The 16436-nt window shown below is 43.6% G+C and overlaps 1 protein-coding gene across 3 annotated transcripts in view; it reads left to right on the top strand.

Moving 5' to 3' along the window:
* The window catches only part of vps13c (vacuolar protein sorting 13 homolog C), a 339126-nt gene that overhangs the window by 245363 nt on the left and 77327 nt on the right, over positions 1-16436 (top strand). For all 3 annotated transcript variants that reach the window (XM_085972079.1, XM_085972080.1, XM_085972081.1), the window contains 5 exons: positions 793-948; positions 3297-3567; positions 5730-5890; positions 7517-7638; positions 9660-9957. In XM_085972079.1, coding sequence (XP_085828205.1) covers positions 793-948; positions 3297-3567; positions 5730-5890; positions 7517-7638; positions 9660-9957 — 1008 coding nt within the window. The remainder of the gene's footprint in view (positions 1-792; positions 949-3296; positions 3568-5729; positions 5891-7516; positions 7639-9659; positions 9958-16436) is intronic.

Genomic DNA, 16436 nt, shown 5'->3' on the forward strand with positions numbered 1-16436 from the left:
TCCAATAGCTCTTTGAAACATAAAGCATGATTTAAACAGAAGCTCCTAAAATGTCCTATTTATAGCATTTTTGCTTTCATAGATTTTTGCCTGTTAATTAATATATTCCCCCACTCTTTTTTTATGTTTTGCTTTTTGTTAATGTTCCTTTACACTATTATTTGTTTTTTTTAAACATCAATTATAAACTGGGAGTTCTCATTGATACTTGAAGCCAGACAGCAAGTGTGGATGTGGTTCTCCACACTATGAAGTGGGACATGCTGCTTGCATCTTCGCAATAGCATGTCAGGCCTAAATGTAGAACCTCCCTTACCCAGCGTAGGGTGCGGGTTATATTCTTCTCCAGATGTTCATCTCACACTATTTATTTTGCTTTAAAGTACTGTTTTGCACCAGTATTCAGTATTATCAAAGCCCCTGCTGGACCCATTGACTTTTTCCACTTTATTCCGGTACTGACACAATGAGTGACTGGCTTCATACCCTTCTGGTTTCAAACATTTACACTACCTGATGGCCAAGAACCTGGGATGCTTCAGATTTTAGATCATGCCAGATTTATTTTTGGATTTGTCAAGGCTGAATTATTATTTACCGAGGGAGGAACTTTGTGGCAGTTAATTAATGGGAACATTTTTGATGCATCTGTGTAATAATGGGAATAGCGAGCACTGATTCTAATCTTCCCCAGTTATGTACAAACTTTGGGCTAAATATTTCTGACCAGTATTCTTCCAAAAATATTGTGCAATATTGGATTACATGTATCTGTGTTTATTTTACGTTCAGATGAAAACCAACGTGGGCCTGGACACACCTCTTGTTCCAGGAGATGATTTCCTTCCAAGTCTTGACCCACAGACTGCCATTACCATTTCTTCAAAGGACATCATGAATATCACAGTATCCAAATGCAGCTTGAATGTTCTGAATGTTTTAGCTAAGGTAAAATAACAATGGTTAAAAACCTTGCTTTTCTTTTTCGGGATTATTTAGCTGTGAAATGTTCAGTTTCAAAGAAAGTTATCCAATTCTGAATTTAAAACCAAACTGTTTTTCCCTCTCACTGCTCTGTATAATCTTTTCTAAATTTCTTTTCACTATTTGTTTGTATCGTCCCCTTTTATCCTGTCATTTTAGATTGCCCGAGTTAATAGGTATTAATCGACTCTACTTTATCGTCTAACTAGTTGATCCCTGTGGCATTGTACACTGGAAATCAAGGCCAAGTTCAGTATTCAGGTCAGGCAGGGTTAGGGACTGGGGAATAACGGCCCGGGGGGGGAGAGGATGGAGGATACAATGGTGGAGGAAAGGGGACTGATGGAGATGGGAGTGGGTGGAGTGGGATTGGGAGGGAGGGGGTGGGGAATGTTTGGGTGATCACTGGGTTGGGGGGCCGGAGGGGAGGGGAACAGTTTGCCAGCGCCTGTTGTGATGCTCTGCGGAGGTGGGGGGGGGGGGGTGGAGTGGTGAATTGGCCCAGAGACATTTTCCTGCTCGGCTGAGGGCCAAAATAGGACAAGGGGTCTGGGCAGCTACTCACTGGAATAAAGGGGGAACTGCCTGTATTGGTATTAGAGGGGAGGGATGAATCGGTGAAAGCGGAGATGAGCGGCTGAGGTGCTGCATAGTGGCGGGGGGTGGTGGTGGTGGTCTGGGTGAGGATTGTGCTGATTGGAGGAGCCAGGGGGCAGATGGAGGGTGCGTGGGGTGGGGTTGTCCCTGACCTTGTAAGTAAGTGCCTACCCAAGAGGTTGGTGGGTGTCGGGGGGAGCTGGGAGGTTTGTGAGCTGTGCAGGCGGCCAAGTTTGATGAAGGTTGCGCCGTTGACTATTGAGCGAGGTGGGGGGGTGGCGTGGTGGCAGTGGGTGGGTTGCAGGGACAGCAGTTGGAGCTCTACAATCAAAATCTAATTGTGGGGCCTGGGAAAATGATGCAGTCAGATGGGAAAGGCAACCCATGGGGTGAGATGGATGATCTTGCAGGGTGGCAGCGAGTTAAACGGGGCCAGGTTCATTTCTGAAAGCTTTACAGGTATATAAATAGATTTTGCAACAGATGGAGCTTGACGTTTTAGTTTGGAAATAAAAATATGAAATGCTGGAAAACACTCCAGATCGGGCAGCATTTGTGGAGAGAGAAACAGTTAATATTTCGGATTTCCAGCATCTGCATATTTTGTGCTTTTTAAAAAAATATATAATATATATATAGAAATTTTGAATACATTTTCAACTGGAATTTTGTGACGCACACAGCTGTTGTAATACGCAGTACAGGAAACTCTTTATTATCCGGCACCGACGGGACCGGCGTGGTGCCGGTTTATCAAAAAGTCCGGATTACAGAGAGTTATAGTTAAAAGGTACGAGAGTTCGTACACAGCAACAAACCAGGCTTCCCTGTTGCTTAGCAACAGGTGCAAGAGGCCCGGCCACAGACCAAGCGTCCCTGTTGCTTAGCAACAAGTGCAGGAACCCCCGATTCCACAGCCAAGAATCAAGAAACGGCCACTAATATGAAGAAACACTTAACTGAACCTACTTCTGAATTTTTCCAGTTAAGAGATTTCCGGTTGTTTGGGTGCCGGTAAATCGAGTTTCCCCTGTATAATCGCTGCTGACCCTTCGCCTTTCTGTGTAGTTTGTAAGTTTTGCTGTGGTGTGGCTGCTCCAATGTCCACAGCTCTCGGGGACCTCGGCCATGTGGCTGTTTTTTGGGGAGGGATTTTTTTTGGAGGGTTGGGCGGGTGGTAATTTTTGCTCGTCAGTGTGGGATGCTAGTGCTGGGGTATATAATGTTGTCCATTTTGAGAACCCAGAGTCACTATCATATACTCTCAGGCCAGGTATGGCATGGTTAGATGCAGAGTAAAGCTCCTTCTACTCTGCTCCATCAATCTGCCTCAACTCCAACCCCTGAACAACACCCCTCCCACGCCACAGCGATGCAGTTCCATTTTGCAGCCGCCCATTGCTCGCTGCAGACCTCTATCAGCAGCAGTTAAAAGACACATTCAAGCTATTGGCTCCAGTGTCAATCAATTGAACCTGTATGTTTTCAGTGAACTGATTTACCTTTGCCATTCAGTAATAAATTTGCAGATGTTAGTATTGCTGATGTGTTCCCAGGAATGTTTCCTGCATTACAACCGTGACTACATTTCATAAAAGTACTTAATTGGCTGTAAAGCGCTTTGGGACGTCCTGAGGTTGTGAAAGGCGTTTTCGAAATGCAAGTCTTCTTTGAATGTGGCAAACATTTGCATGAAATGTGTGACTTTCCTACAGGCATTTACAGCAGGAACTGCTTCAACGTTTGATTATTCACTGAAGGACCAAGTTCCATACACCGTAAAAAATGCACTGGGCATCCCTTTGGATGTGCATCACTCTGCAAATCTATGTGCCATTGGTTCACCCACTGACCAAAACCAAAAGCTTCATCAGCTGGACGTAGGGCAGATACTGGAACTTGATTATCTGGCTGTACAACCCAAGAATCGAGGAAAGCTTTCTGTGTTACAAAGACAAGAAAGTAACCTTTTTACTTTAACAGTAGGTAAGTTGGGCAATGAGAGCGAATTCTCATGCGACAGAGCAGAAACATTTTTTAAGTAGCTTATGAAAAGAATAAAATGCCGGCGTGAATGTGTTTATAGACTGCCTGCAATGATGCATTTTATTTTCCCTATAAAGATTTTGGACCATTTCTCTTTGGTGCTTCATTAGTTTCTAAACCCTCGCAAGTGAACTGTTATTTTTTTCATCACTGCTGTTAGCAGCAACAACTTGAAATTTAACCTGGGTTTTCTGTTTAACAAAAAATAAATTATATTCTCATTCCTGAAGTACATTCAAATGTACCAAAGAGACCAGCTGGTCCATCGAGCCTGTCCCACAGTCATGGTGCAACTAAGTATGGTGACCCTCAGTGCTTCCCACCCAGGTAATCACCTGGCCAAAAAGAGACCCTAAACCAATTCGGACAAAAATATTTGGGGAAATTCCTCTCCGACCCCTGACGGCGATCAAAAACGAGTTCCAGGAGGTAACGGCGACCACGAGGTACATCGCCCAGCATCCCACCTACCTCTTGTGTGTTTGCAGCAAATTCACACTCTGCAGGAGGCAGGAACCTATTCCAAAGGTCCATAACCCTCTGTAAAAAGAAAACCCTCCAGACATATCGGCTAACTTGCACGCATGACCCCTCTTCCTCCCTAACTTAGCGAGTTCAAATAATCCATCCACATAGACGCAGTCTAGTCCCTGTATCATTTTAAATACTTGAGTTAAGCCGCCCTAAGGTCTACACTTTTCTAAAGTAGAAAGACCCAGCTCTTTCAGCCTATTGTTATGACTGAGGGTTTTTAAACTTGGAATTCATACGAACATAAGCAATTCAAGGAGAAGAAAGGATCATCTGGTCCATCAAGCCTGCCCCACACCTCATGATGGCTGAATCATCATACCCTCGCCCCCCCCCCCCCCCCCCCACAGCCACGTAATCTCCCGGGAGAGGCAAAAAACACAGAAAAACCCCAGACTAATGAGGGGAAAAAATATGCTAAACCCCTCCAACCCCCTCAAGCAATCCAAACCAGTTCAGAGGTCACATGGACCAAGTACAGGAAACTTTGTGATATCCGGCACCGACGGGACCGAGCTGTTGCTGTCCCATCAAAACTGTCGGACAAACCAGCGCTAATGTTAAAACATACGAAAGCTTTTGAGCTCCGTATCTAGCAACAAACCCTGTTGCTTAGCAACAGCTTCTAAACAGTCGGCCGTACCTTGCAAGCGTCTCTGTAGCTAAGCAACAGCTTTAGCTAGACCTTGCAGAGCCTGACTAGTGGGGAAAAAAAAAGCAACGAAAAGAAAAAAAACTTACTGAACCGACTCCTGAATTTTGCCGGTGGCTCGAGCATTCCGGACAGTTAACCTCCGGATAAACCAAAGTTTCCTGTCCTGGCTGTTCTCCTGAACCTTTTCCAGAGCCTTTATATCCCCAACCATGTGAGTGGACCAGAAGTGGACCCCGTATCCTCGATGGGAACTAACTAAGGCCTTGTACAAGGGCACGATGATGCTTTTTGTTTTATATTGGATTGCCCTATCTATCCATCCTCATACTCTATTTACTTTTGCTACAGCCTCGAGGCACTGGTCATGAACCTTTGAGACTGGTGCACTATAACATTTCCTAAACTGCACCATAACACAAATGTGACCCTGCCACAAATTGTATGTCGAGACCATAAGCTATCTTGTTGCTGGGATTAGTTAATATTGGTTAACCAATGCGTGTGACTTTGCTGTACCCTAACAGTATTTAAAAAGCTGATCTTTAAGTTTAACTATTAAAAGGTTAATTGTATTACATTGTGTAGTGTCCGTGTGTAGATAAAGACACTGAAGACAGGAGTTGGTTCATAGGTATTTACTAAGCAAGTCTGGGGGGGGGTTTCTAAAGGATATACACAATACACACACCTGGGGCTCTTAAAGGCACATACACCATAATTGCTCTTAAAGGCACATACACCACACATTGGTTGAATAATTTTGAAATATATCATAAATTTGTCAGGTGAATAAAGAATTGTTTAATAAAGGTTCTGTATTAACCCTCAAACTGTACATAAATATAGTGATGCTTTGCTGAAAAGTAGCACAATTGTGTTTGGTTTTAAAGAAAGAAAATCAATTTTATTTCGTCAGTGCCACACGGTTATACAGAAGTAGCAAATATTCCAGTTGCAAAGCCAGGTCGACGCCTGTATAATGTCCTCCACCCTGGTAGTGAACATTCAGTGTCGCTCTTAGTCCAGATAGATGTCGTAGAAGGTGATAAAAGAATTATCATCCGATCCCCTCTCCAGGTAATCCAGCTTTTCGGTTTATTTATTGTTGATTTCTGCAAGTACGCATTGCCAGTGACACTGACGGCATTGGATTGTCTTAAAAATCCAACTGTTTAAGTAATCTACTTTGTTCAGGTGTGACAACTTTGTTCAGGTGTGACACTCATGACCACATTGGGAGGTGGATTTATGGCAAAAAGGGGAACTGGCTGCAGAATGGGAGGCTGCAGCCTACACCAACCTGACCTCTCAGTACTATGGTGAGGGGCGCGGACAGGGAATCAGCTGCTAGGCATGCCTCCTAGCTCATTTTTGGACAAGTTGTGCTGTTTATTGTGGCAATTGTGAGGAGTTCTGGTATCTGCTTTCCACTTAGTAAGAGCTCAAATCTGCACTTGTCTGTTGTCTATCGACCAACTCGTGTCTATCCTCTAGTGTGAGGGCGGTAAGCAGGTGACTCCAAGATAACATGCTTGGCAAGGAAAGTTCCGAACAAAGCCGACCTTCAGTGGCTGTCTCAGTAATCTGATACTTGAACTAGACAAGGGCACTGTGGATGATGGACTGGTGTGGCCCACTAACAGAACCTGGAATGATGGATCTATTGCTGGGGCTGCAATTCTTCCCATTCAATGCCAGATAGCCCTACAAGCTATTGCCTGCAAGGTTAAGCCATGGGAAGCTCACCAGTCCTCTGCACTGATGAGCTATATGGTTTTAACTGGTTAAAGCCAGGCCATACCCCTGAGAACTCCCGTGGATCCCTAACCCTTGGCTCTGCTAACCTTGGCCTAAGCTTTCTGGGCCTGGGTAAGTGGGATGTGTCTCTGGGAGAGTCTTCATTCCATATTGGGAAAACAAAAACTCTACTAAGGTAGACTCCTCAATAGCTTGATTTGGAGATTTTTCAAGGTGATGATGGGTTTCTGTCGATATCAGGCAATAGGTTGGCAGAAAAGTCAACTCAGTCAGCCATTCTAAATCTGTGGGTTGAACATTATTAAATTGTCGCTTTTATAGCAGTACAGTACATTAAATATCCAATACGAATAACGACAGGAGTTGAGAAGACAGACTTAATACCTCCATCAGATTGTTACTGACTGCTGCCACTCCAGCTGCATGTTGAGCTAACACCAGCTGCTTCCCTATGGGGTTGGGAAAACTAAATGGAGTTTTATCTCTGGACCAGTGTCATGCAGGTCCTATCAGTTGGCTGAGAGCAGCATTGATTGAGGGCTGAGGGCACATTGTCCATATGTAGTGTCTCAGCAATCTGAAATTAATCAGGTTTAATATTATTGATCTGAACATGTTTTGTGGAAGGTGGTAATGTATTGACTGGACTTTTGAACCTTTGTGAGGGTGCTACTGATTTTAGTGTTAAAAGGTGCCATGTTGTTTAAATGCTCATCATATTCACTTACTACTTCTAGGGTCACTTAGGCTTTTGGTAGTCCTATCTCAGGTATTTTAACATTTTTATGTGCCATCTTGTTTGGGGGTTAAGCAAATAAAATTTATCACAATTTGTTAATGAGGGCATTCTTCGGAAAACATGTCTGAAATTAGACAGTGCAGTTTGAGATGAAGTTTGTATAAATGATAGCAAAGCTTAGTTTGTGTTTTTTTCCCTATCTATAGATCAAGAACCACTTCTCTGTCTCCTTTATAGTCTATAAGTTTGTTCCGGATGGCCAGTTACTGGAGCCTATTGGTGTTGCTAATCCTGAAGAGGAGTTCCATGTGCCTTTAGATTCTTACAGGTAGGAAACTAATTAACCATCAACATATGTTGTCATACTATCTGGAATGGGGAGGTGAGCCAGCTGTGAAAGAGACAGGACGACGGGCTGGAGCCATGATAGGGCAGTGATTTTGACGACAACTCATCCGCACCAAGTGTTGCCAGACCCTAGAATCATCATCATCAACACCTCCCATCGCCAAAACAAAACAATATAGGGCTGCAAATTGCCATTTTTAGTCTATCACATAGTTGTAGCAAAACCGTGACTGGAAATGTTACATGAAGTAGCTGTTATATTTGCAGGAACTGCTCACCTACTCAAAACTTTTAAGGGGACTGGATTACCTGGGCACAGCCAATATCGGGGAAAATTGAACAGGTCAGAATGCACAGCTCTAAAGGAACCTGCCTGATTTCTCTCCATTAGTGTAAATGGTGGGAAATTGGATTGGTACGTTTAATGGCCGGCACACCAACCTGCCCGATTTTCCGATATTCACAGCACCTGGATACGGACCCAGGAAATTCTCTCCCTTTTTAATATATCATACCTTTTGTGTTCGTTTGTGTGCATTCTTCTGATCTGAAGATGCAACTTTACAAGCAAATGAAATTGCACTCTGATCTCACAAGCTTACAAGCAGAAACAAGGACTGGGATGATGGCTGTAAAAGAACAGGTCAGGTTACACACCACTCTACCATAGCTGCTAAATATTATAACCCATCCAGGCCCCAGGCAATGCCATGGGAGAGCAGCTCTTAAACTGTAAATAAGTCTATATTAAATATAACTTCAAGTATAGGATACGGTAGGAGGTGGCTCTTTTCCAGAGAATAGTGGACCAGTGGACCTGTGGAACAGGATGCCGTCTCGTGCGGTGGACGCTGATTCGCTGAATTGATTCAGGTAAGAGCTGAACCTGTTTCTGGCCGGGGCGGAGATCACCTCTTACAGAAGGTAGGTACTGCAGGGAATTTAGGGCCAGCGTGATGTGATCTGGACTAGTTTGGATCGCCTTGATGGGTCGGAGAGGAATTTCCAAGATTTTTTTCCCCAAATTGGCCTGTTTTTTTTGTCTTTGCCCCTTCCCAGGAGATCACATGGTTTGGGGTGGGATGGAGATTGTATATATTGTGATACACAAGGTATTGCAATTGTCTGAGACAGGCTGGATGGACCAGAGGGTCTTTACCTGTCCATCATTGTTCGTATGTACACTGGCCCAGAAATTGGTGTCGGGGGCTTCCCGCGGGTGCAAGCCCCCGACCTACACTTACCTAGCGCGCCGGCAGTTGAGGCCTGGGCCTGCGTGGATTTCCTGTCTGTGGCCTGGTCCAGCTCCCGGCGCGCTGTGCTTGCGTGACCCAGCGGCGTAGTTAATATGATGCGTCGGCTGGGATCACATGAGCACTGGGCAACCAATCGGAGGAGGGAAAAGCCCATTCATGAGATTGACAGAAAGAACTGTCAAACTAATGAAAACTCCGGCCCCCAAAACAGTGCTTACCCTTCAAATAAATATTTTTTAAAAATCACACTTTTTTAAATAAACTATAAATAACATTAATTATTTTAAACAATAATTTAAATTTTTGAAAAAAATAATTTTATAAAAAACGGGGCTAAATATACACTTACCTTACTTTGAAGTATTTAAAAATAATAAACCTGTGGGAAAAAAAAATTATAATTTTAATTAATTGACCACTTACCTTTTAAAATGAAGTCCTTACGCCTGGTTTTTAAATGTGTAAAATGTAGAGGCCTTCACACACGGAAAAACCTATTTAAAAAAAAAACGAAGTTCAACGCGCACGCGCAGACTCCCGCGCGCATGCGTTCGACCTCTGAACCCCTTCGTTCAGAGGATCGGAAATGCCGTTTTCCAGTGCATGCAAGAAACCGACACTTCCATCGGGTCCACGCGTGAGTACTCTGTGCTTACTCATGCGTTGGGACCCGAATTTCTGGGCCAATATTGCTGCATTTTATAAAATACTAAATCATTTTTTTTTTTTTTTTTTTTTTTTAAAGAGGGCAATTGTTCCTAAAGCCATCAGGAGAGCTGGCGGATCAATTCAAAGCATCAACAACATATATTACATGGAAGGAAGAACTTCACAGGAGCACAGAGATCCGATGCATGCTGCAGTGTCCTTCAACTGAGATCAGCTTCCTGCCTCTCATAGTAAACACCATCGCGATTCCAGATGAACTGAACTTTATCAGTAATCATGGTGAAGATGACTGGGATCCGGCCTATATCATTCATCTCCACCCTACAGTTACTATCAGGAATCTTCTGCCGTATAGTCTGCGTTACATGTTGGAGGTGAGTGCATTTCACGCAGAGTGGAAGCTTGCAGCTAATTATCTTCACGCTGACTCCATCTTTCACTGTGAACTTGGGCTGTTTGCAATGAAAATACAGTTTTCTCTTATCTATGTATATTTAAATTGAAGAAAAGGTTCAGCAGTAAAAGTAATCGTTTTGATTATATTGACTTCAAATATAGTTTTTTTTTCCAGTGACTTTAGGACTGTAATATTGATAATGATGATGTGGTGAGAGCACATTGTAGAAAATTATGCAGATGTTTTAAAATGAAAATACTGCATCGTGCTGCCTTGATCCCCTCCTAACTCAGCTTCTGATCACTCGCCTACTCGACCTAATGTTCACACCGCAACTACTTCTCCTCTCCCCATCTCGGGCACTCTTTTTCTCCTGCTGTAATCACCCCATACCTTTTTTTAAAAACTTACTTTCAAAACTTTTCCTGTTCTCAACCTCCCCCTTTCCTCTAATTATCTGGAATGTGCTGTTACCAACTAGCTTCATATCTACCACTCCCTATTGAAATCCTTTCCGTCTGGCTTCTGTCTTACAGCGTTGACGACGTACTAGTCAAAATCATTGGCATTCTGTGTGATTGTGATCATGGTACATTATCCAACCTCTGTGGTTTTTGGCACAGTTAACAAATTATTCGCATCCACCGCCTCTCGTGTAATCTGACTCCATACACTGCTCTTGAGCTATTCCATGCCATCCTGTCTCAAAGGCAGCTAGTACATCTGCAATGGTTTCTTCTCTGGGGTGCCCCAGGGTTCCATTTTTTTTTTTACTCATCCATTTCCTTGTCGATATGTTGCCCTTCAGTCACATTAATAATGAACGTGGGGTCAGTTTTCATATATATGCCAATGATATCTAGATTTATCTTTCCAGTACCATCCTTGATTCCAGGATTGTTGCTGTGTTTCCCTGATGTCTGTCCAACATCTAGTGGTGGAAGAGCCAGAACTTTTTGCAGCTCAACATTGGCAAGACCGAAGCCATCTTGTTCAGACCGTATCAGAAGCTCCTTGCCTTAGCCTCTGATCCCACCACCTTTCCTGGATGCCACTCGAGTTCAACCCGATGGTGCGCAACTTCAGTGACCCGACCTGGGCTGCAAACGCTGCATCTAGTCTGTCACCAAGACTGCCGACTTCAGCCTCTGAAATATCACTCGTCCCCGTCCCTCCCTCACCCTCATACTCACCCCACTGCCACTGAAACCCTCATTCATGCCTTTGTCACCTCCAAACCCGACTTTTCTAATGCCCTCCTTGCCAGCCTTCAGAACACCTTTCCCTGTATCTTACTCTGCACAATCACGTTCACCTCCCCTTTTACTGCTGTCTTTGCACATCCTTAAGTGCCTTGACTTCAAAATCATTTACAAATCGCTCCATGGCCTCATGGTTCCCCATCTCTGCAGCCTCTTCCAGTCCTGCGCCCTGCTCATACCCTCCGCTCTTCAAACACTGGTCTACCATGTATTCCTTTGCACCACCATCAAAGGCAGAGCCTTTTGCTACCTTGCCCCCGTACTCGCCGCAACTCTCTCTTAAACCTGTCCACCATGCTACATTTCTGTCCAGCTTCAAAACCTCATTTGACTGCATCTTTCACCACCAACCCTATTGTCCTCCTGCTCCTGATTGGAGTCTGACTCCTAACTGAAATGCCTTGGGGCAGTTTGCTACATTAAAAGTGCTATATAAATGTAAGTTGTTGAAAATGTATACATTGTAAATTTTAATCTGTAATCCCTAGGTAGCTCTAAGGCACACAAACCCAGCTTCACATTAACAAATCTTTGAAGGTGGCAGGACAATTTGATAAGGCTGTTTAAAAAAAAATATATCATACGGGATCCTTGGCTTTGTAAACAGAGGCATAGAGTACAAAACAAGGGCGTTATTGCGGAACCTTTATAGAACACTGGTTAGGCCTCAGCTGGAACATTGTGTCCAAATCTGGGCACCACACTTTAGAAAGGATGTCAAGGCCTTGGAGAGGGTGCAGAGGATGTTTAAATGTCTTAATCTAAATGTACACTCTCGGGAGCCGCAAGCCTACATTTCGTTGTACTGCACTTGTGCACTAACAATGACAATAAAGTTGATTATGAGGAGATTGACTAGAATGAGACCGGGGATGAGAGTTATGGGGAGAGACTAGAGAAGCTGGGATTCTTGGAGCACAGAAGGTAAAGGGGAGTTTTAGTAGAGGTGTTCAAAATTATGAAGGGTTTTGGTAGAGTAAATAAGAAGAAACTGTTTTTACTGGCAGGAGGGTCAGTACAGGAAACTTCGCGATATCCGGCACCGACGGGACCGGCGTGATGCCGATCTATGAAAACTTCCGGACAGACCAGCGCTAATGTTGAAGGATACGGAGGTTTTCATCTCTGTATCTGACAACAAACACTGTTGCTTAGCCACAGCTTGTAAACAGTCGGCCCGTACCTTGGAAGCGTCTCTGTAGCTTAGCAACAGCTTCAGAGAGGCTTTCCAGAGACTGACTGTTTAAAAAAAAAATGCTAGGAGAAGTTAAAAAAAAAAAAAAAAAATGCTAGGAGAAGAAAAAAAACCTAACAAAACGGCTGCTGATTTCTGCCGTTAGATCGAGGTTTCCGGCTATACAACCTTCGGATAAACCAAAGTTTCCTGTAACTAGAGGACACAATAGCTAAGAACCAGAGGGGAGATGAGAATTTTTTTTAAGTTATGATCCGAAGTGCACTGCCTGAAAGGGTGGTGAAAGCAGATTCAATAATACCTTTCACAAGGGAATTAGATAAATACTTGAAAAGAAAAAGAATTGCAGGGCTATGGGGAAAGAGCAGGGGAGTGGGACTACTTGGATAGCTCTTTCAAAAAGCTGGCATAGGCACGATGGGGCAAATGGCCAGTATGGCTGTATGATTCGAAGTGTTGATGTACTAACAATCTCTTTCCAGTCTGTTTCTCGTAACCCATCAACATGCTTAAGAGTCACCGAAACAAGCTGCTGCAGTATCCACACAGGTTTTTCCCCATTTACACAGTCCAGGGAGCTCAGGCACAAGTTGCCAAAAGCCAAAGGTTGGAGATTCTTAAGTGTGCACTGGTTTACTCCTGGAGAATAACCAGCTGAAACCACAACATACCAGAAGAGTTAACTGGTAAATTTGTTCAGCCAGGATCGTCCTACCTTTTAGGGTATTGTCTTTTTAGGTTATGTGATGCTAAGTGGAAATAATACCAGTAATGGGCCTATCCCTTCAGTAATGAGCTTAACTGGCTGGTCAACCATCAACTGTCCTATGGAGAACTAGTTGGCTCAGGTGTCTGATTACTTACCACAGAGGTTGACTCCGTTCGAATCTTTCATTGAGCGATGTGTCATTTTGAAGCCACCTTGAGACCCTGCTGACTTCTTGTCTCCCCCACCCCATTTCCATAAGCTGGTTAGTTACTAGTTGCTAATTCGATGATGATGAGCATAGGTGTGAACCCCCCCCCCCCCCCCCACTAGGCAGACAGCGAATATGAAGATCTGCTCACGGTGGTATGGTGAGCAGCACAATTCGTGATGAAATGTACCTGTGTGTTGCTGCTATTTCTGACCATTATATGGGCACGCACCAAACCCCATCAAAATGTACCTAGAGGTGCGATGCTTCAGCAGCAGCTGCTTGTTTATCTGCAACCTAATCATTGTGAGCACTGATTGCTGAATATATAAGCATGTATTTTTATACCTGGCTTTCAGCAGCAGTCATCCAAAGTCTCTGAGTTTACCTCATCAGCTATAGAATGTCATCTACCTTCAGCAAGGTGGCAGGACCTATGCAGAGCACATTGTGATGTACCAGCCGCCATGGTGTTCTAGATGTTAACATGCAATGCCACCTGCCAGGCTACTTGTCACCAACTGCTTAAGCCATGTTTGTGTCTCTTCAGGGTACTTTGTGATTAGTTGGTGTTGGCTGTACCAACCCCTCCTGCAACTCTCTACTTTTTGTCACCCGTCTACCTCACGTTCTCTTCTGGATCACAACACGTGGGGTAGGGGTGGCTCTGCAGTTACATTTCTTGGAGTTCTGAATCGTAACTAATTGTTTGGACATGTTTACCTGTACTGGGACTTTTCTGTAACTGAAGAACGATAAGAAAGGCTAAAATGTCCTTTGCACCTTCTCAGTGATTCCAAAGGTCCAGGCTTAAGTTGGCACGCAGCAGAACACCTCAAAACTAATATGAATCAATAATTGAGACTGACACCCCTTTTAGTTTGAGGTCAATATCTTTGAAATCCCATAATACTGCATTTGGGGGCATCCGCCACCACACATTTCACTGGTTGTTCAAGATGGTGAGTAGAGTGCACTAGATCCCCAGGTGAGTCCAACTGAAACACAAGAGCATCTGAAAAAAGGAACATTACAGTGATTTCAGACTTATCTGGAACAGTCCAATACATTATTTATGATGAGCTTGAGTATAATGAATGACGATCTTGCCTCACTCTTCTTTCAAAAGAAGATGGATTCATTGAATCTCCAATCCAGCTTTGGAACTGGAGTACATATTCCAGATAAAATCCAAGATGTGGCCATGTACTCCATATCTTCCTACTTCTTTAGGGCCATGTGAGCGACTTTGCCAATAGCCTTATGAAAATTGACTCATGCAATGTGAGTCAGTTCCCTTGAACCTCATGATGTTCCACAATCTTGTAAAAGGTTACAACATGCCCTATGCATTCCTGACCAGATGAAATCCAGCCTCTTGCTTTTTGATTGATCCATGGTCCTTCAAGGCATCCAGCATGTATGCTGCAACAAGCCAATGAACCACTGTCAAAGTGACTGACAGCAGAAAGATTCTTCAGTAGTTTTCAGTCTCACTCTGAATACCAAAGATATATGTGTCTCAAAACCGAATCCTATTAACCGACCTTGAAGGGTAGCTCCAAGGCGAGTTGACAGTTTCTGACATTGCTTTCTGTCACAGTTTGGGATACGGTGACCATTTTTTTCATGAAATAGGACCTGACATGAGTTGTCTTCAAATGGATTTTGAGTGGAACCTCGCCTAAAGTGGATAGCTGCTCCAGACAGTCCTGTGCTGAGTTGGCAATCGACTACAAGTCGAGAGGTTCCCAAACAATGGCTCATCTGTTAACAATGTCTGGTCATTCAGGAGAGATCCAGCACATTGAAGATGACACATTTCTGGGAACTCTGCTAGTTTTTGAAGGGAAGCTATTTGAAAATGAACAGTAAAAGCAGCAGATAGGTTGTGGTGGGGGGGGGGAGGGAAATCAACCTGTGTTTGTTTGTTTGGACAAGAAGCAAGGAAAGAGGTTGTCCGAAGGCGAGGTTCCCTGAGGTGGGCTTGTGGAACGCATGTTCTTAAATTTCTTGTAACAGTACCTGAACAGAAATTGTAGCGAGAGGATTTCATCATACTCTGTTCTTCATGTTTACACTACCATGGATTAAAGCAGTTTATGAACTGACCCAAATGACACCTTGTCTAGTGCTAACTGAGTCTGCCTTTGGGAAAATTGAAGTGCTTGTGATCTGGCCTGGATCTCCATACCTCAGAGTTTAATGGTTATATTCCTGGGTTCTGCTACCACTCCAGCAGATACAGGGCAGTGGGAGTTAACACTTTCTTTTTAAAAAGGAGCAGGCAACCAAACTGCTTAAGCGAACGACTGACTCCACTGAAACTGAGTAGATATCTGTGGCAGATTCGAATTTGCACCATTCTCCAAGTGCATCTCTCTTCCCCCTCACTTGCCTAGAGAAGCTTTTAGGAATTCGTGTGACCCCATTCAGTTTGCTGCATGTGCACTGGAACCTCTGATAACGACGTCTCAGTTACATTTCATTATATAAGAAGCCAAGTGAGTTAGCTACGTGTCGAGTACAAGACTGAGGGGGGAAAGTGCCATCAGTGGAGTGATGGTACTCTGTTAGAACACTGAGCAGTAAAGCTAATCGGAGGAAGAAATTAATGTTGTACAGAGTCAGAGGAGGGTGAGAAGGTACAAAGAAACCTGAATCTACAGGGCCAATTAGAGAAATGGTTAGATAAATTTGTAGGCACAAATTGATTCTTTCCAGGGATTAACTCTAAATTGAAAAGTTGCTGCCTGTGCTGAGGTTAATCGTTTTATAACCAGAGGCACTAGTTTTCCATTGATCCGAGAAGCATTAAATTGCTCGTTGGGGAAAATGGAAGGTTAATGCCAAGATTTTCACACTACATGGGCAGTAATGACAGAACTGTTCTATCCAGCTATATTTAAGTGAATTTGGATGTTTTATACCCGTAATTCATTTGAAGATGGGGGTAAAACAGTCGTCATCAAAGCAACAATAGCTCAGAGATTCTCATAATATTAAATCACAGTATTATGAAGATTGTCCCATTGAAGTTGATGACGAGGCAAACCCAAATTGCCTGGAAACTTGACTTTTT

This window comes from Somniosus microcephalus, chromosome 32 (assembly GCF_052327205.1).
Source record: "Somniosus microcephalus isolate GS21.2 chromosome 32, FLI_Smic_1.0, whole genome shotgun sequence".
In the NCBI taxonomy this organism is placed as follows: Eukaryota; Metazoa; Chordata; class Chondrichthyes; order Squaliformes; family Somniosidae; genus Somniosus; species Somniosus microcephalus.